Below are 27,464 nucleotides of genomic sequence, written 5' to 3' on the forward strand. Positions count from 1 at the left end.
GCATTTGACTCTGGATCGGAAGGTCACAGGTTCAAATCCCACCACCACCAAGCTGCCAGTGCTGGACCCTTGAGCAAAGCCCTAAAACCATCCTCTGCTTAGTTGTAAGTCGCTCTGGATAAGGCCACAAATGTAAATGTAGAATGATTGACATCTTTAGAAATAAGCAAAATAATATGTATTTTATTAAATAAAAGAAATGATATCTCTACAGAATATGCAGAGGGGTTTAATAACAGGGGGGGCTACAGTAATTCAAATAACTTTTTGCAGCTGTGTTGAGCAGTAAAGCATCTCAAAAGGTACACCGCATTGAAGCTTGAGGTTGATGGGCTACAACACAGAGGATCACATAAAGGTTAACTGATGCCAGTCAGCAACAGCAGCTTTAGCTGTTTTTGATATTTAATTAATTGATTTGATTTGGATTTGTTCTAATTACAGTAATTTCACTGCCAATTTGAAGTTTGGAGTATACACAGGGCCATTTATAGCCGTTTTGGCACCCTAGACTTCTAAGATTTCTATTGTCAAATCATTCCCAACCTTCCATAAAAAAGATTAATAGTATTTAATAATCATTGCAAAAGTGTCTGAATTAGGGTATGTAAACATATATTGTATATTAAACTTCAGGTAAACTATTTAAATGCGTGAGGGGACAAGGGCGAGGCTAGAGGCGAGGCAAGGGGTGCTCACTTGGGTCCCCCTCCAAAGCTGGTTGCACACTAGGTGACCTCCTAATTTGCCTAGAAACAGTGCTGATTATATATTAATTAAAGTTAGGTAGCATGTGATATTTTAAATCATTGGCATCTTGAAGAATAAGCAAAATAAATATGTTATTAAATAAGAGAAGTGATATCTCTACAGAATAAGCGGAGGGGTTTGATGACAGGGGGGCTACTTTAACTCGAATAACAACTTTTTACAACTCTGTTGAGCAAAAAAGCATCTCAAAAGTATCTTAGGTGAGTGGTGGTGCAGTGGTTCAGGATCTGGGTTTATGACCATAAGCCTGGGGGTTCAAGCTGCCACTGCAGGGCCCTTGAGTAAGGCACTTAACCATATCTGCCCCAGGGGTGCCATACCATACATGGTTGACCCTGCGCTCTGACCTCAGCTTCCTGACGATTTGGAATATGTGATAATTTCTATTTTAACTTTTAAATGAATAACACAACAGGAGGTTGATGAGAGCAGAGGGCAACATCAGGGTGCACTCCTGTCAGTCACCAGCAGCAATCTGAGGTCCAGGTTCACAGATTAGAATAAATTACATTTACAGATTAGAAAAACCGAAAATCTTTCTTCATTATTCAGCTTTGTTTCAATTTTGCAACAGACAAAGATTCCTGTTTTCATTTCTAGACATAATGTAATCTCATTATAATTTCATGGGATTAGTTGTTCATAAAAGATTCATTCATTTTGAACGAATCTGTAATGTGACTCAGAAAAACAAGTGGTCCCAAAGAGAGATTCGTTCATTTTCTACTGGATGTGCATGTGCAAAGCATCGCAAATTCTCTGTAGGTTATGTACAGGAAAAAGAATGGAATAGTTTACATCTTGACTCTTCTAGTCCGAGTCGTTCGTTCTTTTATCACGTGACTCCTAGACGCAATTGATTAGGTTTTCTTGGTCCGAATCTTGACAATATTCTTACAATAATTAAGGGGTTATGTGACAAAAGAACTAACAATACAACTATCATTATTTGTCCTCAGTTGCATTGTCATATTTCCGTTATTGTCACGGTTTGTGTATGTACACATGCTGGTGGATCGGCTTATTGAAAATGCAACGTTTTATTTTATTTCTGATCAAAGGAACGAAATGAACAAAAATGACTCAAAAAAAGAGTCGTTCATTTTGATGAACAAGATTCAAAGAACCAAGTCACTACCAATAGTGGACAGTAACGAAGTTAATGTAATTTGTTACTGTAATTAATTAACTTTTTATGTATCGGTACTTAGTATACTGAAGTATTTACATTTAGGGAGACTTTTACTTTAACTTCACTACATTTCAAAGTCAAATATGTTACTTTTCACTCAACTCTATTTTGCGAAATCTGCTGTTCCTTTTTATTAATGAGTAGATAAAAACCTTACCCGCTCAATCACGCAACAATCCACCAATCAGTGTGGAGCGCGCGCTCTGTTTTGAACGGGTTTTGATTGGCGCTTGGTTGTATCGACTTACACTAACATGCAGTTCAGCATCACTTCAACAGCAAGCAGAACATTTTAAGAGGAATAAATGATGGAAGAAACTCCTGACTATAACTTGCCACAACAACGTGGTCTTATTTGCAAGAAAAAGTTGAAGTAGTTGAAAAGAAGTTTTTGGGTTTTTGATAATTTGAATAGATCTCAATCAGTGTTTGACTCATTAATGTTACTTTTAGCACACCAATCTATTAATAGAACGATATTAGAGTCTTTTTACATAAACTGAGTAGATTAAGTTAGAGTCTTGTTACAAAAATGATAATAGGAACATTAGAGATATAATAAATCATAGGCTTTTGTACTTTTACTCAAGTGAAACTTTAAAGGGATCACTTTTACTCTCACTGGAGTCATATTTTACATTACTTCGTCCACCACTGGTCACTAAAATGATCCAATATTCCCATGACTATTTCCCAGTGAGATGAAACACTTGACCGTTTCAATCTCGTTGAAATTCATGGCCTGTGCTCCAACCCACAAACTAATTCCGCCTGCTCCTCACAAGCCAATCAGCATGCACTTCCTTATCCTTCTGAGCCAATCAACGCCGTCCACGAGGTTCAGACTGGAGGTGGAGCCCGAGTTTTTATGGTTGACATCATATCCATCCAATTATCACATGATCTTTCTTGAAAGACGGTAGGCTGGTAAAGGCAGTAGCCAATCGTAGAGGTTTGGGGGTGGGATTACTACTTCAGCATTCATTCTCCAAAGTCACACGTGATCGGCTGTAGTTCCAGGCGGTTTGGGTCCATCAGAGAGCGAAGGGGTGAGTAAAACTCAGCGCATAACCCATTCACCCATTTATATTAAATATACACATACACACGGGTTAGGACCTGGAGATGACCGCGGTCCGGAAACTAACAACGGCGGTGTGTCGCAGAAAGCATGGGATAGTTTTAGTGGTTGCTCCAGTGGGCGAGTGTGACGAGCTGCGTGGCCCGGTTTTCTTAGCTAGCAGTGCTAATTAGCTTAGCTTAAGCTAATTGCTGGGGTGTTGTCATGGCAGGGAGAATGAAACAGTGAGTTTTTCCGCCCGTAAAATATTTATATTTGCATATATAACACTTATATAGTAAAGGTTTATTCAGCAATGTGCTTGGAAACGAATATAAAATCAATAAATTGAGGGCTGGATGTAAAAACTGCCTTAATCCCTAATTAGGGACACTACAGTGGGTTTGCGATAATAATCGAAACGCGTTGTCTAGTGCACTTCAGGATTAAAGGACAGCTTGTTGACATTCGGCCTGAGAATCACGCCGTGGCTGGAGACTGTGTTCTCGCTCATAGGTGCGAGTTCTTGCTCTGTGGATGTAGCAGGGAAAGTCATTGAACAGTGTGTGTGTGTGGGGGTGACGACGACGTGAGAGCAGTATAGGTCTGAACCAGCTCGACTGGTCCTTCATGCACATGTCATACTGGGATTTATTAAGACCACTTCCGGTTTGGAATGTTCCAGAATTTCCTCACATTACCCCTTTAACCCCTAACTGGTTTTATGGTTTGCATTGCTTCAGGCCTGAGAATCTTATCAGCTTAAGGGTTTATAGCACATGAAAGGCAAAAATGGCTGTGTGTGTTCATGTTCCTGCTGTTGGAGAGTCGACCTTCTAAAACAAACCCCACAGGAAGCAGCACAATGGCGGTTATTTCTCAATGTTTATACCCAAACCATATACCCACAATGCACTGCTTCTGCTCCCTGTCCACCCGTAACACTTCAAACCTATGACCTTAACCCCTTTCTCCTTCACGCCCTCCTTCTCTCTCCCTACATCCTGCTTTCTCTTTCTCTATCCATCATTTGCTTCTCTTTTCTCTCCATTCCTTTCTCTTTCCCTCCCTCTTTATCTCCATCACTCTTTTGCTCCCCTTTTCTTCCTCTCTCTCAATCCCTTTCTTCCTCTCTCACACTCCTCACTCTTTCATTCGTATCCTGTTTCTGCTTCTCTTGCTCCCTCTCTTTCTCTTTTGCTCTGCATGGCTCAGGTCTCCTCAGTATTTAATACCCCCTGGTGCTTTGCACCCTTTCATTTCTTCTACCTACGAGCTATTTAGTGTTTGGGGGAAGAAAAAAAGTGATCCATCACGACTAAACCGTATTAAATCTGTTGGAAAAAGTTTGCAAGGAACAAAATCGTCCCGAAAACACAATGTTCTGCATAACAAAGCCATCAGGTAATGTGTACCTGCTTTCGAGTTAATGCATTACATCTATCTGTCTGTCTATCTGTCTATCTGTCTATCTATCTATCTATCTATCTATCTATCTATCTATCTATCTATCTATCTATCTATCTATCTATCTCAAAACAGGAAAACCTAAATTATTTCATTAATAAAGTTGTGTACAGCATTTTGTGCATAAATTGGTTCACTTTCTTCTTTTTATTCCACAGAAATTATAGATGCGTACCAACAAGCTGTGTGTGTGTGTGTGTGTGTGTGTGTGTGTGTGTGTGTGTGTGTATAAATGTGTCTCTTAAATAGCATCGCTTTTCTCATTTCTCTGGAACTCCCTCAGTCGATGAGGGAGATTGTGAACTTAGACTTTTCTGTACTGACTTCATGCAGATATTGTAGCGAGACATAGGAAGTAAAGCCGAGGCTGCACATGTCCCCATTCGCGATCACGTGCGAGTGCTCTTCCAGCTTGTGTATATCATTTGAGCTGAAGTGTGTAGGCCTGTGTGTGCTTCTCTCTCCCTTCCCCCTTTTCCCTAAACCTCAGGCCTGTATTTACCCCAGGCTCAGGCAGCAGCGTGAGAGAGATTAAGGTGTGAGATTAAATGGACATCTATGTGAAGGAAACGGAGACACATTTGCGTAACAGCTTATTGTATTTTGCACTATAATATTTTACAATATTTTAAAAATACACTGTAGAGCTTGAATAAAAGATGCGCATGCGACGTGAGAGCTTTCCAAGCTTTTTAGAGAATGTTGTGTTATGAGATGGTCAGTGGTAAAGGAAGCAGCGATGTGGTTTGGAGAAACAAAGATTGAGCACTCTGGAAGATGTGCTGAAGAAAAAAATTAAATCAAGAGAATACATAATATAAATAATAAATAATATATTTATTTATTTTTTACTCCACATGACAAGTCGGTATTAAATTGTGTTTTTTCTCCAATCCCACAAATGTAATTCTGTTCGCCGAATCCAAGCTTCTCGGTTTCGTTTACACACTTTGCTGGAGTTGAGGTGCCGGCACGCAGTAGATTAGAGTCTTCGCTGATCGGATCGATGAAACCATCTCCTCTTAATCTTCTAAGGCGACCCCTTTCTGTTCTTCATCTCGCTTCAGGAGCTTAAAGCACAACTCTGCCCCAGTAGGTTCATTGTGTGTTCGTTCTTTCGAGGTCCAATTGTTGGCTCTTGTCTGCTGTTGTGTCTCTCGTCGGGGGAGTTTAGGATTAGACTCATCACCGCATGCTTCGATCGTGTTGAACCGCACCGAGATGAACTTCTCTTCTCATTCATGATGTCTGAGATGCCACTGTGGGTGAAATGAGCTTATATCATACACACAAATAATGGTTGATGGCAGTGTTTGCTAACAGCACCATCGCGATGGGCGCAAACACCAGCTGTTTCCGCAAGGATCGGCACCCTTTGTGATTCCGTTGAGCGAAACGTACTATGCCCCTTTCAGTCCAAGGTGCACCACTGTTGACTTTAGGCCTTTGGAAGCCTTCATCACAAAAGCTTTGCATATGAATAGAACACATGAACAGAGTCTCCGAGCGCGATCCAGACGCGGATCTGGTTGGATATTTCAGCAGGCCGAAACAAATCTGGCTGTAAATCAGCAACTCGGCTTTTCTCAGCACAAACCCGCTCACACGTTCGAGGAGATCCTTTTGTTGCGGTTTTATTCAGTCATGTGCCTTTATGTACCTAAATAAACCCAATGCAGCACATTGGGTAAGAGACGTTTGTTCAGATTGTCATTTGTTCTTATTTCTTTGTATTTTATTTAGTTTTTTTTGTAAAAAACAAAACAAAAAAAACTAGTAACAGATCAAAGTTTTAGATTCAAAGGGACATTTAAAAGTAACCACTGGTTTCAAACAGACACACAAGTTGAAAATATTGAAAATACCTCTGTAGTAAGTGCAGTGTCAAAGTGTCAAATTTGGGTGAAAAAGAAAACACTGTTCAGCAGATATTCCAGTCAGGGCTTGTTTTTAAATCACTAGCTTCATATGTGCTTATATTTTTTTAAACATCTCATTCCACATTTAGTCCCCATTTGCTATTATAATAACCTCCAATCTTCTGGGAGGATGTTCCACTATATTTTGTGCTCATTCAGCCACAAGGGTGTGCAGCCTGCGTTCCAATTCATCCCGAGGGTGTTCACTAAGGTTGAGGTCAGACCTCTATAGCCGGCCCCTAAAGATCTTCCACTGGATTTGTGAACAGGGACATTGTCAAGCTGGAACAGGTTTGGGTCTCATCCAAAGACTCGAGAAAGAACCACACACGGCTGGTGTTCTAAGTGGTCCAATATTTTTGTTAATTCAGTGTAACAAGCTCACAGCTAAAACTGTTTTCAATGAAAGGCGACTTAAAGTTGATCGTGGGCCAAAAACAAATATCGAACTTTACATTCAAAATAGTTTCCTGGTTTACTTTTAATAGTGTTTGAAAATAAATATATAAAAAATATTATTCTGTTAATATTAATTTGCTTAACCAATGCAGTTTGTTTCAAATCTGTAGTTTAGTGAAACATGAATCCAAAAAGAATCAAATTTTTATTGTAGAATAGTTTAATGCCTAATACAGTGATACAGACATAAAACTGGTTATTATTTTTTATGCATTTATTTGTTATTAGTTATGGCATTTTCTCCCTATTATTTCTATCTATCTATCTATCTCTATCTCTATCTCTATCTCTATCTATCTATCTATCTATCTATCTATCTATCTATCTATCTATCTATCTATCTATCTATCTATCTATCTATCTATCTATCTATCTATCCTCTCTCTCTTACTATATACACACATAAAATGTCTGTCTTTCTTTCTTTTTTAATTATGTGTGTGTGTGACTGAATGAATGATGGCTGGATGACGACTTCCCACATCTACTGCAGCTCTGGTGTTCTACTCAAAGCTAATCTGAAACTTCCGAAGCGCTCTCTTCTTAATGACGTGAAGACAAAAATAAACTGTCCTGTTTTGAAACAAAACCTGTCACACACCGCCGATCATGCGAATTAATACGTCGCCTTAATACGTCGCTCTGTCGCACAGTGTTTTCCGTTATGCCACATTTATTAGTCTATTTGTTAAATAAAAGGCGAAAACAAGTTGGTTTGGGGCGATTAGGATTAAAAAAAAATAAAGTCCTCACAGGACACTGTTTATTCATTGCTCAAAGATACGATGGCATTAAAAACCTACATGCGTCGCTACGTGCATGAACAAATCACGACTAGATAATTGTTCATAGATACCCGGATCATTTTCATGTTTAAATCATTTTCATTTTGTGCATCACTGCAAGTGTTCTTTCCTTTTTTTTTTCTTTTTTTTTTTTTGAGGAACACATGGTGTTTCTGCAGCTGTGTCTTTTGTCTCAAAAGTGTCAGCTGAGCAGCTCTCATCTTCCAAAATACTGCATCCCAAAATACACACCATTTTTTTTTTTCCTGCACTCGAGTCCAAACAAGGCTTTCTCAACAAAAAACAACCCGGCGTTCTGAGTGGAGAACGACGCGGTAAATCTCTCAAACCAGCTGTTTGAGTCTACTCCCGGGCGACTGCTACGTTTTCTCGCTCCTGCACAAACAAACAGCCCTGAGGACAAAACACACCAGGGTTCGATTCAAACAGGCAAAACTGCTCACATCATACTTAAGGTCATTAAAGGAGGGGGGGAGGGGGAGAATGCTAGGTGTGTATGAGCGAGCGACATGAGGAGCTTCATGTACGTTTATGGATACATCCTCATAGGCCCAGAGTCACACGGAGAAACATTGACCATGGGTTCATTTGTATTTTTTTTTTTTTTATGACTTCGAAGGGAAACAAGGTTGATGTCCTGCTTTAGAGATTAATTCCTTTGACGCTCACGTAGATTATGTTCTCGGATTAGAAATGGTGAAGTCGATCGCTTCTTAGTCCTCGAGCTCTTTTCCAAATCTTTTTCATTGTTTCCATTGTGCCTCAGTGTTCTGATGGCACTTTTAATGACGTGTGAAATGAGCGCCGTGTTCAGCCAGGTGTAGATTTGCAGTTTATCAAGTCTCTTTTTTTTTTTTTTCCCCTCTTCTCCCCCACAGTCTTTGTGGGTCTGGAAAAGAATGTTAACGTGTGAATGCAATTAGTTAATGTGTGTGTTGGTGCGGCGCTTCAGAGGTGTAATCTCCTTGGGTAAAATCTCCTTAAGGGAAAGCGCTGAGGCAGCAGATCTCCCTGCCTCACCCCTGTTGCTGTAGCGACCGGCGCCCAGCAGATTGGCGATGGCAACGTCCACCACATGCCTGTCACTTTGGCACCATGGTCTTCAAGAAACATACATGTGAATACGAGTCATCACGTGCCAAAAGTTATATTCTGGAATTTTCCGCAAAGCTTTCAAGTGTTTTGTCGATGAAATGGCGCGTTTTCGGCATCATTAATCTCTCCATTTGGCGCATGAGCTGGAGGTGGATTTATTTATTTCATCATTTTTAACACACCCAGGGGGGTAATTAAAGGCCTATTAATAATTTAGCCTTATTTAATGTCATGTAGTCAATATTCCATGGTGCTGCTGAATTCCCAGTAAGCTTATCATTTTTACAGTGACAAAAATGACAAGTACACAAAATTCAAGGTTCGGTACAGTTAGGTGAAGAAATGCAAAACATAAAATTGCTTTTTTTTTTTTATTATTAAAATCCTTCATCATTATTAGCAATTGTGAACATCCTGTTTTCATTTTTCAATTTTCAATAAAATGCCTGCTTGGTTAAATAATATATGAAATAATATTTTATTACAATAAAATGTAGAAAATAAAACAAATCAAATTAATGCAATACACATTTTTTATTATATTGATTCCATTTTTCAAGTTTAGTAATAATGATTAAGAAAACCAGTGACACTGCGATCAAAGTGCGAGGCGGAGACTAAATTAACTTGCTTTCTGCCACGCAATATGTTTGTGAGGGGGGAAAAGGATCGCATTCGCTACACGTGTTCTGAACGGTTCGGTACGAATACGTGTAACTTTAGACCCTCGAACGTGACGCAGCATTACCTGTAACTATAAATGAACACCTACTTGTAGTAAAAAAAAAATGTAGTTGTGAGTTTAATTTGTATAATAAACACAATGGGGTTTGTGTTTCAAGGAAAATACGTTCTACATATTACAGAAGCTGATTCCTTTTCGTATATCAGTCTCATATTCCCCTAACTTGTACATCCTTCCATCTTTTCCTCTTCTTATCCAGACAATGGAGCTGAAGGTGCGGCTGTGCGTGCTGCTGCTAGCGCTGAGCGTGTGCGTGACGCTCCAGGCGCGGGCTCACGAGGAGGACGAAGAGGAGGACGTGAACGTGGAAGACGACATGGCCAACCTGGCAGATGAAGAGATGCTGGACGAAGATGGAGAGGTCGATGTCGAGGAGGAAGGGAAGCCGACACCCATCGCCGCAGCACCTACCGTAAGCGCAGCTTATTACCTTCGTTACAAACTCCACAGCTCATCAAGCTGCTAATGAAGATTTATTTCTGTCCACTGCTCCTCCAAATCCCCAAATAACACACTCCGGAGGAGTTCTTCGAGCTTAACTCCAGTCCCAGCACACCTGAGCTGTGTAATGACTAGCGGCGTCGCACTGATTATCACCCCCGGGTGTTTGCCGATGAAACTAAAATAAAAAGGAAAACACTATATAGACAAAAGAATTTATTTATTTATTTTACCCAGCCATATGTGGTTCTTCCCCAAACATTTACCACAATGCTGAAACGCCTGTATTCAGAACCACAGGTTTTGTCCATTTGTGGACAAATTTAACAAACCATTTAGTAGAGATGCACTCATTTAAAATATGACTCTCGTAAAAGTGCTCTCTTTAAACTTTGAATAAAAGTAGATACGCATTTGCCATCAAATGTACTTAAAAATCCAAAGTACTGTAATTTTTTATGGCTGTAATGTTCCTATTATCATTTGCTTAATCAAGATGTGAAAAGACTCTGTTACTGTCAGCACAGCAGTCTATTAATAGACTAATAGACTTCCAAAAATTGTGTAAATGAGGCCACGGGTGTTGTAACAAGTTAGAGTTAGGAGTTTCTTCCATCATTTATTCCTCTCAAGATGTTCTGCTTGCTGTTGAACCGACGCTGAACTTTATGTTGGTGAAAGTAAATACCAGCAAGCGCCAATCAAGACAAGTTCAAAACGGAGCACACTCTCTGCACTGATTGGTGGATTGCTACGTGATTGAGGTTTTTATCTGCTCATAACTAAAAAGAAACAGCTGATTTCGCAAAATGTAGTTGAGTAAAAAAAAAGTGTTACAAGGTGCATAGTTTTACAAAGTTAAAGTCTCCTCAAATGGAAATACTTTAGTTAAGCGTAAAAAGTAGCTTTTTATCTTTGCGTCGTTACCGCCCACCACTGGTTTTGACCACTAACCGTATAGTTTTCAGCATTACCTCGAAAATTAAACAGCACACAGCCTCGTTCACAGGCATGATTACATCTGTCGATGTTGCAGGTGACGTATAAAGCCCCAGAGCCCAAGGGAGAGCACTTCTTTGCCGAGTCGTTCGATAAAGGAACGCTGGACGGGTGAGAGATTTTTAAAGCCTATTCATGAGTAGCAAGTTCATGCGGTTATAAGTGTACCCGGTGGGTTTAACTGCGCTGCATTCTTTCGCCAGGTGGGTTGTGTCTCAGGCAAAGAAGGACAGCATCGACGAGGAAATCGCCAAGTACGATGGTAAGCGTTTGTAGAGATCCGAGTTGTGAACTGATCTTAAGGATGAGCTGCAGACGAGCAGTGCGTTTTCTGTAGAACGAAACTGCGCTACCGTGAGACTTCCAGTAGGCGACATTTTTTTGATAATTGGTGACAGCTAGACTGTATAAAAACAGCAACAATGCAAACCAGGCAGGTAATTTTTGTTGCTTTAATTTTTTTTTTTTTTTAAAGTGGCAGCGTATTAATAAATAAAATAAAAAAAAAAAAAAAAAAGAGGATGCTTTGCTAATCATGTGCACATTGCAGTTAATGTGCTTTTGGTCAGATTGAGTCATACAGAATTGATCAAACTTCTGGTAACCGTTTCGAAATAGGAAGTGAAGTTTTTACACAATGAACACAAGTGAAGCGATGCCCATAGTGAAACATCCCAGTGCAGTCATAGGAAATATCAACACCCTTTGAAACACCGACCGACCAATCAAATTGGTGGACTATCGCCAAGTGTCATATAACTAGTGTATGTGCAGTTCGAAAAAACCCATTCCACGTTTAGTCCCCTTTTGCTATTATATTAACCTCCACACATCTGGGTGGACTTTTTACCAGATTTTGTCTTCCAAGCACAAACATATATTCGAAGATATATATAATATATACAAAGATATATTTAATCTTTCATTAAATTGGCTTCCTTCTGCGCCAACTTTGGACATTCTGGGATCGATTTTTGTTGTTGATATTCCTAATCTTTCTCGTCTGTGAAACGCTGCAGCAGTGGGGCCTCACTTCGTGTGTAACAAAGTGCATTCTGGGCAATGTAGTTTATAGACAGCGTGTGCTCTAAATTAGCGTGGACCTTATATGAGACAATCATGCGCGTTTTAAGCCCCTGAGAGCAGTTTCCAAAACGGAGGCCTGCACCCCAGGCCTCAGTTTGCTTTCCATTTTTAAAAAAATATCAGTCTTTAAAAATCTAAAATGAAGAATTTTGTAATTATGAAACGAAGGCTACGTCTACATTTATACGGATACATTTGAAAACGCCATTTTTAAATTTATTTTTATTTTGGTCTAAAGACACTCCGCGTCCACACTTTCGCTTTCAATCGTTTCCCAAAAGCTGCTCATCCACACTTAATCATCTGAAAAACACACGTCCCCGTACTACGCATAAGCAAAACGCACCGCGCTTCGTCCTGCGTCATTTCCACCTGCCATTTATTTTTACTTCCGGCTCTTTGAAACGTCACGCCAGAGTGCTGTCTCGGGTGACCGGAAGGCCAAAAGTTATTTCAATTTAGTGCATTTAATTGCTGTATTATATCAAAATTTTAATACAAATATATACATTAATTCATAAATAAATACATTTCAGATGACTCTTATTTCTGTACACTGTATTGTACTCTTATTACTGTAAACTTTGGAAACTTTCTTTCATTGGCCTGAATCCTATAGAAGCCTGTTTCTGCCACATAAAAGCAAAAAGTTTGCCTAATTCTGACTTTGTTGCTCGTAATTCTCTCTTTTTTTTCCTTCGCAATTGTGACTGTTTTTCTAGTAAACATCCGACATTTCTGGTGTATCCACCGGTAACCTTGTTGTCAGCCTGAAGTGTGAAGCTGTTGGTGTATTAACTCGGCTCCTCTGCTTCATCTGTCTTGTTTTGTCTCCTCCAAAACTGATTGTTCTCTCCAGGGATCAGAGGCTTAGTTTGATACCATGCGATTTAATTGATTGTAGCCCTTTCATTTTCAATGTGTAAAGCTTTCTACAGAGTGAGTGACGCTGCCCGACTGGCTTAAAATAAATTATTTTTATTTAATGTGGCAGGAAAACCGGCTTCCGTATAAACCTTCTCCTCGCCCTGTACACTTTTTTAGGAACCCTGTGATTGGTTGAGAATGACAAGAACATCTATCATGCTTGTAGTTTTTTTTTTTATCTTTTTCATTCTGAGTGAATAAATAAAAAATGCCCTGGGAACATACCAACCTGTGTATGCTTGTTTTCAGGTAAATGGGAGGTTGAGGAGATGAAAGAGACAAAGCTGCCTGGCGATAAAGGCCTTGTGCTCAAGTCCAGAGCCAAACATCACGCCATCTCCGCTCTCCTGCTGCGACCTTTTACCTTCGACACCAAACCCCTCATCGTCCAGTGAGTAGATTTTTGTATGCGTGAACACCCGCGTTGCGATTAGCAAAGTTCGGCTGGTTGTAGATGTTGGCTTTCGCTACGTCTGTCCTGAGCCGTGTTGTGTTTTTCGTTTTCTAGGTACGAGGTGAACTTCCAGAATGGAATCGACTGCGGCGGCGCCTACGTCAAACTGCTCTCTCAGAGCGCAGACCTCAACCTGGTAAAGCTTTTTCTTCGCCGATGAGACTGTTCGATCACCCTGCTTTATTCGCACGTACAGATGACTACTTTAAGATTTATAAAATGTTCACACTGACCCTCTAAAAAGTTAACTTACGTAGAACTCGTTTGCCGTAGCGATCGTTAGGAAAAATTGTATTATTCATAAAAAAGTGGAGTTTTTATTTTCATTGGAACGATTCATTACATGTGAGCACTGTTCTGTGGTCAAGCGTGCTGGCAAACGATTTTATCACCTGTTTAGTCGGTTGTTTAGCCCTGCCTTAGATTGATGAGGAAATACGGAACAGTATGTCAGTGGAGTAACTGTAATAGTGGTAATGCTTTGGTCAAACACTCCATGCATCATGTGACTGTAGAGGGTGATCAAGTGCACAGTGAGAATCTTCAGTCCTTGATTTCTGTCTGCTTGTCATCATGCAGTATATAACTTCTCTCCTATCTCCTTTTTCTTTCTTTCCTTTTTCCCTCTCTCCTCTCCTCTAGGATGAGTTTCTGGACAAGACCCCATACACCATCATGTTCGGACCGGATAAGTGCGGCGAGGACTACAAGCTTCACTTCATCTTCCGGCACAAGAACCCCAAAACGGGCGAGTTCGAAGAAAAACACGCCAAAAAGCCCGATGCAGACCTCCGCACATACTTCACAGATAAGAAAACCCACATCTACTCGCTGGGTAAGATGTAGACTTGTATACCTGCTTTTTTATGGCTTGCTTAACAGCTTTACAACATACCGCTGCTTGGATTCTCGATGTATATAAAGGCTATTTTGGGCATGTGGACGAGCTCCGTTTTTTTTTTTTTTTTTTTTTTTAAACCCTCTCCTTCAAACTTGATTCAGCAACACACTGAATGAACAAACGACTGATAACTCATCCTTCCATAGTCACATTATCCAGTGACTTCCATAGTCACTGGATAATGAGTGCTAACTTGAAGTTAATAAGACAAGATAACGGACAGCTTGATGTGACACTGTAATTATTCCGATTGTATTTAATGAGTTTATGAATTCAATAACGAATGCCACGCGTTCTTCTCTGTAGTGCTAAACCCAGACAACAGCTTCGAGATACTGATTGACCAGACGGTGGTGAACAGCGGAAACCTGCTGAGCGATATGACCCCCGCAGTAAACCCTACTTCTGAGATCGAAGATCCCGACGACCGCAAACCTGAGGACTGGGACGAGAGACCTAAGATCCAGGACCCAGATGCAGTCAAGCCTGAGGACTGGTATGTGCTCATTTGTGTGTTTCTAAGCAGATCTAGTCCATTAATGAATGCTGTGTGTGTGTGTGTGTGTCCCTTTTTCTGGCAAATTCACACAAAAGTGTACACTATGTTGGCAAAAGTATTGGGGCTCCTGACCTTCTCTGCCATGATTCTTCTCCACAACTCTTAGCTCAAAGCTGGAGGCACACAATTGTAGAGGACGTCTCTGGATGCAGTATCATAAAATGTTGCCTTCATTTGAACTTGGGAACCCAACCAGTGAGCTCCATGAAGATAGGGTTTACATGGTTTGTAAAGTGGAAGATCTTGAGTGGCCTCTCTGATCTCAACCCTACTGGACACCTTTGGGATGAATTGGTCCACTGGCTGCAGCCCACGCCTCCTCACCTCACCTACATCAGTAACATTTTTGTGGCTGATGAACACAAATGTCTACTCCAAAATCTAGTGGAACATTTTCCCAGAAGAGTGGAGGGAATTATAAGAGAAAATTGGAACTAAATGTGCAATGCGATGCTCAATATAGCACACATACGTATGACCAGGTGTCCGCAAACTTTTGGCAATGTGGCGTATCTGTGCCACTTTTTTCCTCCTGATTGATTGTCAGACATGGAAATAGCTGATTAGTGACTCAACTTGCCTCACTTCCTGTGACAATATCCTGTTTGAGCTGCAACAAAGAGAATGTTTTGTTTTATTTGGGTGTTTTTTGTCCCAGTTAGGTAGAGATTAATGTGGCGGGCTTGCATTTTTCTTTTTTTTTTTCTTTCGTGGATGCCAATTTGCCACAAAAATGTAGAAAACAAGCTGTCAGCACTTGTGCACTTAAAACACCAAAGGCAAAAAAGGCTTGACCGCTTGTACTTTGTACTTTAACAAATCTTCTCAGCAGTTGGAGACGTTGAATGGTATCTCCACTACTTTCATTCTGACTTCTTTTTCTCTATTTCTATCTGTCTGACAGGGATGAGGATGCTCCAGCTAAGATCAGCGATGAAGATGCAGTGAAACCTGACGGCTGGCTGGATGATGAACTCGAGTACATCGGAGACCCTGATGCAGTCAAGCCAGAGGACTGGTAAAGTTGCATCTCTCTCTTTATAAACTCTCAAGACCTTATAATAAACGAGCAGGATAATATAAAAGCTACTGGTCTGAGGTCTGAACAGGTGCAAGACAGCCTGAAGAGCTTACGGTTGATTTTTTTTTTTTTTTTTTGGTGTTAAAATCTCCCTTTGGTATGATGTCAAAGAGAAAAAGTGATCCATTTTTACTGGGCCCATTTGCGCTGTATGGCCTGAGGACTTGTAGGCCATGTGCTGTTCCAGATGCAGGTCTGAATTCAATTAAAGTCATTTCCCTAGAGCTGCCGTAACGAGTGCAGGAATAAGATAGTGTGTATACCCATCATTCTATTTTTATGTTTTTTATCTACTTATCTACTTCTGCATCTGTAATTTTCTGGCCTGTGCTCCCTCTGTCTGTAGGGATGAGGATATGGATGGTGAGTGGGAGGCACCCCAGGTCCCAAACCCCGCCTGTGAGTCCGCCCCAGGCTGTGGAAAATGGGAGAGGCCTATGATTGACAACCCCAACTACAAGGGCAAGTGGAAGCCACCAATGATCGATAATCCCAACTATCAGGTAAAGACCCAACATCTGCCACCCATGCATCGAATAACCTTAAGAATGTTAGTATTTCTTCTAACACTGGAACGTTTCTTTAATGTTCTCGTTGCTTCGTTTTAATCTGACGTTAGGAGTGAACATAAAGCTTCACATAATTTCCTTTGTATTCCATCATTAGACCTCAAACCAATAATAAACTTGTACCTCTTGAAAAAGTGATGGGAATTGGACCAGTGCACAGATAACAAGCGACATCAAATCATCCCAACTATAAACCAAAGGCATTTCCTCAGCTTCCAATTTGAATCCAGACACAACTCTTCACACACTTGAATCTTGCACATGGGTTTCTACTGATGGGTGAAGCTCCTCTCTTTATGTCTCCCATGTCAGGTTCCTTCGACAGTGAAACACATCTTGTTGGATTGTCATTTTTACGATACTGCAAGGAAATGCTTTAATTCAGCAACATGTTTACATGGGGTTTTTCATAATGTATCATAGTGTGTTTAAGTTTCTTTGTCTTATGTGAAGCTGAAATGTTTTATATAGTAATTTAAATGTTGTGGATTTAATGATTACTTTGCGTCTGCCATGTTTCTAACATCTAACAGGTTGCTAAAACTTAATAAACAAGCAAGCAATCTATACACGACCAGATCATATATACAAGTAGTAGTATTGGGACACCCCAGACTCACAAAGTCTGGAAGTATCACCAAAAAAATAAAAAATAAAAATATGGAACCGTAATCTGAAGTACTCCTTATAACCACATAGTCAAAACCCTGTGAATAATATTGTAGCGTCATCTCATACCCACCTTGATCTTGCCATGGAAATAGCCACCGATTCTGGCATGGCTTTAAAAAAATAAAAAATAAATAAACAAACTATATTCCCCTGGTCACCAGTTCTACTTCATTTTGTTGATCAGCAAGAGTCTGTGGAACTGTTATAGAAATTTAGTTGGTACAATTTCTATAATAAAATCCAACTAGTAGTTTTATTTAATCTACTGCTTTTTAACTGCTAACTTAAACCAATAGGGGATTAAAACCTCCAGTTTCTATGGGATCCCAGTCTGGGGAAGGAAATTGACTCTCAACCAAACTTTCTAGCATGCCTCATTAAAATTTTTTTTTTTTTTTTTTGCAAATAATTGTTTCGTTTTCTACATGTTAATTATATACTCTAAGGCACATTATAATACTTTTAGAGCAGAAAGTGTTTATTAATCGCCTCAAACGTTCTGGGTTTGGCTTTAGGGAGTTTGGAAACCCAGGAAGATCCCCAATCCCGACTACTTTGAGGATCTGCACCCGTTCCGCATGACCCCCGTCAGTGCCGTGGGTCTGGAGCTCTGGTCCATGTCCTCAGATATCTTTTTCGACAACTTCTTCATTACATCGGACCGCAGTGTTGCTGAAAAGTGGGCTGAGGATGGCTGGGGCCTGAAGAAAGCCGCAGAGGGAGCAGCCGAGGTACCAGGAACTTTCCATTTTTGTTCGTGTGTGTGAGCATTTGGTAGAAGAATATGTACAGTTACTCACTGTGTTTTTGATGTGCTCGTCTATACCGAAAGGTTTTGTATCCAGGCCACTTTCAAACACACTCCTAGCGCTATAATTATTTCAGAGCTACGCTAGATAAATTTGAAAAGTAATTGTTAAAGCTGCAACTAACAATTATTTTGATAATCGATTAGTCAGACTTTCCCCGAAATAGTTTACACTATCACTTTATTAAACTGTACCATTTTCACACGATGAGGATTATACACTTTTATACGATTTAATCGATTAGTTGCTGCATACCTAGAAATTTGTTTTAGAGCAACAAGAACTTTTATTACATAATAAAAATAATCATCGCCGTTAAAATCATATTAAAATGTGGATTTGTTCAAGATCATATTAACAGTACTTTTAGTCATTTAATTGAAATTGGCATCATATAGTTAAAAATTTCCAACACTGGTTTATTTGTGTAGCACTTGTAACAGTAGACATTGTCAAAGCAGATTTTCAGCAATGAAGGAACGTCCAGGAGGAACCGTTCATTATTTTGGTGGCTTTGGATACTGCGATTGTACCCAATTCCTAGAGCAATTTTGTAACCAGTAACCTGATTGTAGTCTCTTTTGTTCGCGTTAACATCTCATCGGAGACCCGAGTGTAAAAATGTTCACTGCAATTGAAGTCCAAAGCTGTCCTTATGATTTCTCGGTGGCGCCATCTACAGCAGAGGTGCCTCTTATCCTATGACGGGCCAAAAAATCTAAGAAAGCCGGTTCTGATTCGTTTCCTAACGATGAAAACGGCAGACAATCTCCTCTTGTCCCTGCGCCACTGTCTCGATTTCTTCATAATTAGCCATTTGCCGAGTGTAACAAAGCGTGCTGTTACCTGCCTTTTGATGTGCACATGTACATTAAAAATGGTCGCGTTCCTTTATTTTGCATTGCATTGAACAACTATCGATTTGACGCCATTCCGCTTTCAGCTGGGTGCCCCAAAGCCCAAACAACACTACTGGAAGCTGTGAAGCACCAAGGATACAAAAATGTGCAGAAAATGTGAAGGCGATACTCGGTGTTAGAAAGCATCTGCTCACAAGTATTAACCGTATCAACAATTAGGCACGGGTTTATAGTTTTGGTTCCCGAGGAATGTCTTTCATATACCTACTTGAGTAAGTTACGATGCGAGCCTTTAGAAAGGATTCACCATGTTCAGGATCAAGAATTCAGTAGTGCTGAGATGTAACCCTGATCCAGTCCTGAACTGATCATCAGTTATAATTTCTCACAGAATTTAAATCAATTCAATTCATATGAGCTAAAAGAAAAAACATTTAATACCTGTACCTTGGAACATTTTTATAATAGTGTAGTGGATGAAGATGAGATAAATCTAAGTTATAAAATTGGTTATAAACTCTTACCTCTGGTGTGTGTGTGTGTGTGTGTGTGTGTGTGTGTGCGTGTGTGCGTGTGTGCGTGTGTGCGTGTGTGCGTGTGTGCGTGTGCGTGCGTGCGTGCGTGCGTGCGTGCGTGCGTGCGTGCGTGCGTGCGTGCGTGCGTGCGTGCGTGCGTGCGTGCGCGCGCGTGCATGCACACTCTCCAGCTCTGAGAAGCTCTAATGTGTATCTGTTTCCACTTAACCCCTGAAGCTTTTCCACACACGACATAATTCTGCGTTCCTCTCCAGGGCGTGGGGCAGAACGTCTGCCCACACACACACACACAGTGCTTTGATTCTCTTTCTTTGTGCTCACATGCCATAATACTAAGACTGACAGTGTTCCACCGATGTGCTGCCAATCGAACATCATTTTCATAATTTTTATAATCATTATTATACATTTTATTACAAACTGTTCCTGTTTAAATACATCCTGAAGCTACTCTAGATGAATTCAGACTCGCACACACTTTCAGTACCCCATAATATTAAAGCTCAACACCCACACTCAGACCACAATTCCACTTCCCAGCTCCCCATCCTCTTTAGCAGAGAAACTCAGGACTTTTAGAACGGCGTGCGCTCAATGGCTTCATCTGATTCTGTTCTGGATATTTGCAATTGCATGAATTATTTGTGCAGTCTACACTACATGTGATCTAGGTTTATTTGGAAAACCCCCTTTAATTACATTTCATACATTATTAAGTAAGAAAGGAGTATCACTAATAATGATACCTAAAGGCTAAAGAATAAGGTCAAATGTTTGTGGACACCTGACCATAAGATTGGTTTTTTTTTTTTTTTTTTTTTTTTAAAACCTCCTGTTGCAAATGTATTCTCTTTTGCTGTTCTAGATTCGGCAGCTCTTGTGGGATGTTCCCAGTTTGCAGTTATCAGTGTCTATTAAAAGTGCTCCAAGGAAGGAGCAGCGGTGTACCAGCGACAGGGTCATGGGCGGCCGAGGCTCATTGGTGCACGTGGGGAGCCAACAGACAAGTTACTGTAGCTCAAATTGCTGAAGTTGATGCGGTTAATGCTTAACAAGTCACGACTGTTTTAGCAGAAACGGGGGGACCAAAACAATATTAGGCTGGTGGGCATAATGTTATGTCTGATCAGTGGCCATGAAGATACGGAACAGGTTTGGGTCTCCTAGTTCAAGTGAAGGGAAAATGCACCCCAGACAACTCGATCCATTAATTGCGCAACTTCGTACGTCAGTTATTTTTTGTGTCGCAAAACACTAACCGTGAAGCGAGTTTTTGGTTTTCAAGATGTCGTACTTTTTGGGTCGCATTTTTGGAGACTTTACAAAAAAGAGGCAAGCGTTTCTCACAACCGCAGATCCGCTGCAACACGCCGCGAGTTGGTTTACAACAGGAAGTACTCAAAGCAAAGTTGTCTTCTCTCACAACGGCTCTTTTGTGTGGCATTGTGTGAATGGTAGGTATGCGGAGGAGGAAGGCGAGTTTAGGGTGGGGGAGGCAGACGGCGATCGTCTTCAGGATTGCTAGTGTTGTAATTCACAGAGTGGGCGGAGATTAGTCGCGTTTAGCACGCTCAAACATTCCTGTTGCTCGTATGTGAACGTTGGTCAGAGATGTCTGAAATGGCCTAAATGTGTTTAATGAGGTTGAGCCCAGTTTCACCTCCTTTTTCACAGTCCACACTGACGCCAAAACGGCGTTTTCAGTTTTGGAGGGTGTGTTTTTTTTTTTTTTTTTTTTTTTATTTATTTATTTATTTTTAAAAGCTATGTTTTTGTTGACTGAAGAAAATGCTGTCTTAGTGTGGATGGAAGCCTAAAATGGAGTAAAAAAAAAAGAATTTTCAAACGAAAACGTTTTAGCGTGGACATCGTCTGTGCGACTAAACATATGGAAATAATTTGAGATTCTGACTGACACGCGTCAGAGTTTGTAACGTGACTCATGTTATAGTATCATCATTATTTCAGATGTTAAATTCTGCATACCCAAGTATGGAATTTTAAAATGTAAAATGTGTAGGAACCCAGATCTGAGGTTGTGTTCACACATTATGGCTCGTGCGGCACGTCTTTTCATGCTAGCATCTCAAAGCCACCTGCTTTGTTCCTGTGTGTTGTGGTCTATTGAGCTGCAAAGCCTCCGTTCTCTGGGTTGTACCACATATACCCAGCAAACACCGTTTACATCGCTCTTTATACCATCCCTGGCTTTGTGACGAAGCTCTTGTTGTGATAAACCGTGCCCTGTTTATTAAACTGTCCTCACGGGATCTGTTCCGGGGAATATTAGAGTAAAGGACATCAGTTCACTACAGGACAGTCCCGAGGCTCAACTCATTCATGTGTTGATAGTGTTATTGGTTTGCTTTTGAATTTATTGCCAGCATTTGCGTTGTGTATTTAGCTGCAGTATGAAACGTGTGTGTGTGTGTGTGTGTGTGTTGACATTGTGGTGCTATAATTTGTCTCCGCTCTCTGTTCACAGCCTGGACTTGTTAATCAGATGATGTCTGCAGCAGAAGAGAGACCCTGGCTCTGGGTGGTCTATGTCCTGACAGTGGCTCTTCCCGTCATCCTTATCTTTGTGTTCTGCTGCACTGGAAAGGTAGTGTGTGTATGTGTGTGTCTATCTGTTGGTCTCTCTGTATGTCTTTCTGTCTTTCTTTCTGTGTGTCTCTGTGTGTTTGTCCGTGCGTGCCCGTCTTTGTGATTGTCTGCAAATGTTCAGTGTCCTCTCTGAACCTCCCACTGTGTTGTCATTTACAGAAGAAGCCAGCAACCTCTGCTGCTGAATACAAGAAGACTGACGAGCCTCAGCCTGATGTGAAGGAGGAAGAAGAAGAGGAAGAGGAGGAGGCCAAGGATGAAGAGCCAGGTATATATACACTGAACAAACTGGTTTCATTTTCAATCAAAACAGCATAAGGAGACGTTATGAATCCTCTGTATAAAACCACTAAAAGTGTATCAGGTCCTCATTATTTAATGTCCATTCTATTAAATATTACCGACAGATGTGATTTATCTGTATAATAACTTACTGCAGCCCAGCTGTTAGTATATACAGTCTAGAAATCCACATCTGGAAAGTGACACATGCTTTTTCTTTTCTCGTCTCGCAGAGACGAAAGCCGAAGCAGAAGAAAGCCCTGCAGAAGCAGCTGCACCAGAAGAAGAGGAAGCAGAGAAACAGGAAGACAAATCAGATGAGGTAAGAGGATTTGTTGCAGAAGCTTTCCAAAGCTTTTTTTTGTTTTTGTCCCCCTATAAGTTTAACCTTTTTTCAATTTTTTTATTTATTTATTTTTTACACGTGTACAGTTCAGTGTTTTCGAATGAGTCATGAGAGAAACAGTTTCTAGTATCACCATAATCGCCTTTACGCTAGTTATGAGGAGGCTGATGCCTAATCATTCGGAGACACGCGTCAAACGCGCCACCATTTTAGAGGGAGCTAATTTTTCTAATCAGAGTACTTCGAGATTTTGAAGGGTAACAGCACAGAATGCAGGAGTTATAGCAGGTTTATAAAGGAGTACACCTGTGTAAGCAATGCTTTTGTTCAAGATTTTTACAAAATACAAAAAAGGCCAAAATAGAACCCCTAACATACACTATATGGGCAAATGGAATAGGACTTTTTCGTCCATATGTGGTCCCCCCCACCCCCCCACCCCCACCCCCAACTCTTAGCACAAAGGACAAGTGATTGGATAAAATGTCTTTGGATGCAGTAGCATTCCATTTTTCCTTCACTTCAACTAGGAGACCCGAACCTGTTCCAACATGAGAATGCACCTGTGCACAAAAACACCCGCTTTGGAGTGGAACATCGTAAGTTGCCTAACAGTGGACAACAGTATTAGGACACCTGACTTCCACCCACATGTTGTTTTCCAAAGTGTTACTATAAAAATAAGGACACACGATTGTATAAAATGTGGATGTTGTAGCACTAAATTCTCTTACTTGAACAAAATCCAAACCCTGTTCCAGCATGACGATGTCCCTGTGCACAAAACACCAGCTCTATAAAGATATAGGTTACATGGTGAGGATTGGAAGATCTTCAGTAGTCTGCTTTTGAGCTCTGACCTCAACCCTATTGAACACCTTTGGGATGAATTAAAGTGCTGACTGTACCACAGGCCTCCTCACCCTACATCAGTACCTGACTTTACTTTACACAAGCGCACTCCAAAACCTAGTGGAACATCTTCCTAGAAGAGTGGAAGTTATGACTGCCAAAGTGGAATGAGATGTTAAGCACATACGAATCTTCTCGTCTTATAGGTGTCCACAAACTTGTATCCATAGCGTATATACACAAAAGGTCACTAATATCAGTACATTGATATTAAATAGAGTGGTTTAATAAAATAAATAAATTAAATGGCTTGGATTCATGCTGTTATCAACTTCTTGGATCCTAACTAACATCAAGTTGCGGATTATCCAAATATTTTCAGGAATCCGCAGCGGGAACGAATGTTCAGGAGCGTTAAAAATAACATTTTAAACTGTTTTCACTAACAAATTTCATAAATATTTTTTAAAATACATTATTGTATTAAAGTGACAATGTCTAGATTAATTTACTAAGGTACCATAGGGGCTGCGGCGGTGCGTCCAAAATTCGCGTATTTTCAGAACTCGTCTTGGAACGTAGAGTTCCGGGGGAGTTGCTGTAATGAAATGTTAAATCAACACCCGACCAATCAGAATCAAGAATTCAGATATCGATCGATCTATCTATAGATCGATAGATAGACATATACATGTGTGTGTTTGTTTTTCCCTAAATGAATTAATTATTTTTTTAAACCCCCTCCTTCTTTTTTTTTCCTGTGTAGAAGAAAGAGGACGACGTTCTGCGGAGGTCCCCAAGAAGCAGAGTGCGACCTAGAAAGGACTGATGGACTTTTAGTGCATCTGCTGAACTGCAGCCCCTCTTCTGTGTTTTCCCTTGTATCTTGACTCCCTCCATCCTTCCCTTCCTCACTCCTTCCCTCCCTCCATCGCTCTCTCCTTTTACCCTTGTTCTGTCAGCCTCTGGTTTTCTGCTCCGACCTCACACGAGTGACGACTGAGAGAAAGCAAACAAAGCGGTCCGGCGAAAACTGACGGACGGGAAGAGCAGGATGATGACTATGATAACGACAAGCATACATAGAGTAGTTCTTTTTGTTTTTGTTTTTTGTTTTGTTTTACTAAAAAGTAAAGAAAGAAACATGATCATTCCTTAAATGTGCTAATGCTAAAGTAAATCCCCCCTCTCTATCTTTTTCCCAGCTTTCTCTCTCTCTTTCTCTTATTCACTCACACTCTCTCTCACACACACACACACACACACACACACATACACACACACACACAGTGCTGGCCTCCAGCTGGCATCTTGCTACACCTCTGGCTAGCGTAATTCAGAGAAGGTGTCAGAATGTGGCAACACTACAGCACCATGCGTCACACTCGGATTTTAAGCAGACAGGCTCATCGATCTGAATGCGAACAAGAAGACCTCAGACGTTGCTCTTTTTTTCCGGAAAGGTGGATGGGAAAAAAAGGAAGGCCGATGGCACGTGACCTTCAAGTCTTTCCCCGGAACCATCTACTCAGTTTTTATGATTGGTTTCTTTATGCCAACAGAGCCATCTTTTCTCAAATTCCACCAAGTTCTTTTATTTTTGGATCGGTTCTTGCCATGAGCTAGAGAAACCCCCTTTGTACTTGCACTGTTGAGATTGGGTGGAAGTGGGCACCCGTTAGGCTTTAGGTTCTAGCACACAGCTGTAGAACGCATTTCGCTCGTTTATTTTGTGAATGTACGGTGAGTTCTGTTTTTTTTTTTTTACTCCATTCTCTTGTTTACTAATATCTCTGGGGGGTTTTTTCCCATCACCTGAATATGCTTTGTACTTTTCATACTTTTTTCCCAATTATATCTGAGGCTAAGAGAAGGAGACGAACAATTCAACTGAGCTGGCCAGCAGTGTAGGAGTTGTAGTTTGAGATGAGCAAACAAGACAGAGTATTTCCATGCTGCCCATGTGCTTGCCCATGGTGAATCATAAGTGTATCTGTGCCACCTCTTTCATTCTTCCACCGGTGCGTTAAGCCAGATATCGAACCATCTCTGATGAGTGACTCAGCTCGCCTCACTTCCTGTGACCTCATACAGTCAGAACAGCAGCTGCGGCAATGCTTAATTTTTTTTTTCTTCAATAACATTTTCATTTTGAACAGTAGAGGAAGCGGAAAAGTGTAAACGCAATCTGTACCCTCAAATGATTAACCCCAAAGACATGAAAACGGCACTATTGCAGCGCTGACAGAGCGCCACCTAAAGACTCCATGAAGTTTTGATTTTACTGACGTTGCTGAGCTCTATTGAGAATGTTGCTGCAACTGAAGTTCTGTCCCAAGCTTATAAAGAGCTGGCACTTTTAATGTAAAGGAGTCTACCATTCACTTTCACAATTCCCATATCGTGCTGCACTGCTGCTATTCTAACGGTCTCTCGCTCACTCGCTCGCTCTCTCTCTCGCTCTCACTCAACCTCAACCTGTTTTGTCCAATTGTCCTTTTTTATTTTTATTTGTTTTTGTGTAATAGCCTGACATGGATAAATGTGCATACATGGACTGATTGAATGAATGATACAACTTTCCTGGTTGCATATTGGGATCAAGAGCTACATGAGGTTGAGTGTATATTTCAAGGAATAGTGTGGAAGTAGGACTGGGGGGTTCAAACATGTTACTTACAAAACTAAAATAAACAGATCCTATGAAAGACGCATGTCTTTTCTCAATCTAGGTGTTGTCCTGAATTATTTGGTGATGGCCAGGCCATTATATTATATAGAATATTTTCCCCCTTTTTTTTCCCCCTGTATGATTGATTCCCTTAGAGTTTTTGCTTTACGCAAATTGTTTTGATATCTGCGTGTCAATGTGAACTACTTTCTAGTAAGGCTGTCCATGAATTAATATTTTAGATAGAGCTTTACTTCTACTTTTTCTTTCGTTCTACTTTTTTCCCCCCACTTGTTTTATTCGCTCTAAATCAGGAATTGTATGAGTAAAGGTGACGACCTTTAGATTCAGTCATCTCATTTGTTTTTGATGAATAAAAAGAAATAATCTAATGAGAATACTGTGTGCGAAGATGTTTAACACTGTTGTGCGAGTCCAAAACAGTTTAAAAACCATTAAGCTTCCACCTCCATGCACATGACTGTGGGTGTGAGGCATTCTGTTGCAAACCTTTCTACGTTTTACATGAGTTCTGTTGGTCAAAATGTCAAATATGGACTCGTATGTCAGACAGGATTTTTTTTTCACTCATTCATTGTTCCAAATTTTTTCCATTTGACACAGTTTGTTGCAGGTAAAGAAAAGGAACATGCATGTGTCTCAAAAACTATAAAATACAAGGGGTTTGCAAACTTTTGAAAGACACTGTCGTTGTACTAGACCACTAAATGACTGTGTTATTGGTGTTCCTGGTGACTCTTCACAAAGGCATGCTAATACCGAACGAGTTTTTCCTAGGGCAGAGTTCTGCGTTCGCGGCATGTGGTAATCACATGACCTAAACCTCTTTTTGTTGTATTGAATGATTTAAAATTAGCTCAGAGTAGGAAGTATGTCACATGAGACTGCTATTTTTGGGAACTGCAAGCAATTAGTACATTTAAGTTGTGTCATTCTGCATGATATGGGTCAGACAAGGCCTTGGCAAGAAACTTGGTAGATGCAAAAACAATTTGGTGACTAGTACATGCACTGTATGGTGATCTGACCTTACTTTCTAAATATCTGGGAGATGTTTCTCATTGTGATCTGGAGAATGCAACTGTTCAATAGGTACATTATATGGACAAAAGTTTGTGGACACCTGATCATAAGATTTGCTTGTGGATTTTGGGCATCTTATTTAATACAACAATAACTTTCACTCGTCTTGAATGATGCGGTGATTGGTGCTCATTCAGCCACAAGGGTGTCAGTAAAGTACAGATGTTGGGTCTGTCAGCGGTCCAATTCGGTGT

At 40.5% G+C, this 27,464-nt stretch overlaps 1 protein-coding gene across 1 annotated transcript; it reads left to right on the forward strand.

Moving 5' to 3' along the window:
• Positions 1 to 2,892: 2,892 nt before the first annotated feature.
• Positions 2,893 to 26,222, forward strand: canx (calnexin). The gene is made up of 15 exons (XM_046848857.1): positions 2,893 to 3,012; positions 9,714 to 9,926; positions 10,992 to 11,065; positions 11,158 to 11,216; positions 13,217 to 13,358; positions 13,476 to 13,557; positions 14,064 to 14,256; positions 14,629 to 14,818; positions 15,786 to 15,899; positions 16,309 to 16,465; positions 17,719 to 17,934; positions 21,894 to 22,013; positions 22,175 to 22,283; positions 22,531 to 22,619; positions 24,262 to 26,222. The coding sequence occupies exons 2-15, from the start codon at positions 9,717 to 9,719 to the stop codon at positions 24,322 to 24,324; spliced, it is 1,818 nt and encodes a 605-aa protein (XP_046704813.1). The 5' UTR covers positions 2,893 to 3,012; positions 9,714 to 9,716; the 3' UTR covers positions 24,325 to 26,222.
• The last annotated feature ends 1,242 nt before the right edge of the window (positions 26,223 to 27,464 follow it).

The sequence above is a fragment of the Silurus meridionalis genome, chromosome 5 (assembly GCF_014805685.1).
Source record: "Silurus meridionalis isolate SWU-2019-XX chromosome 5, ASM1480568v1, whole genome shotgun sequence".
NCBI lineage: Eukaryota > Metazoa > Chordata > Actinopteri > Siluriformes > Siluridae > Silurus > Silurus meridionalis.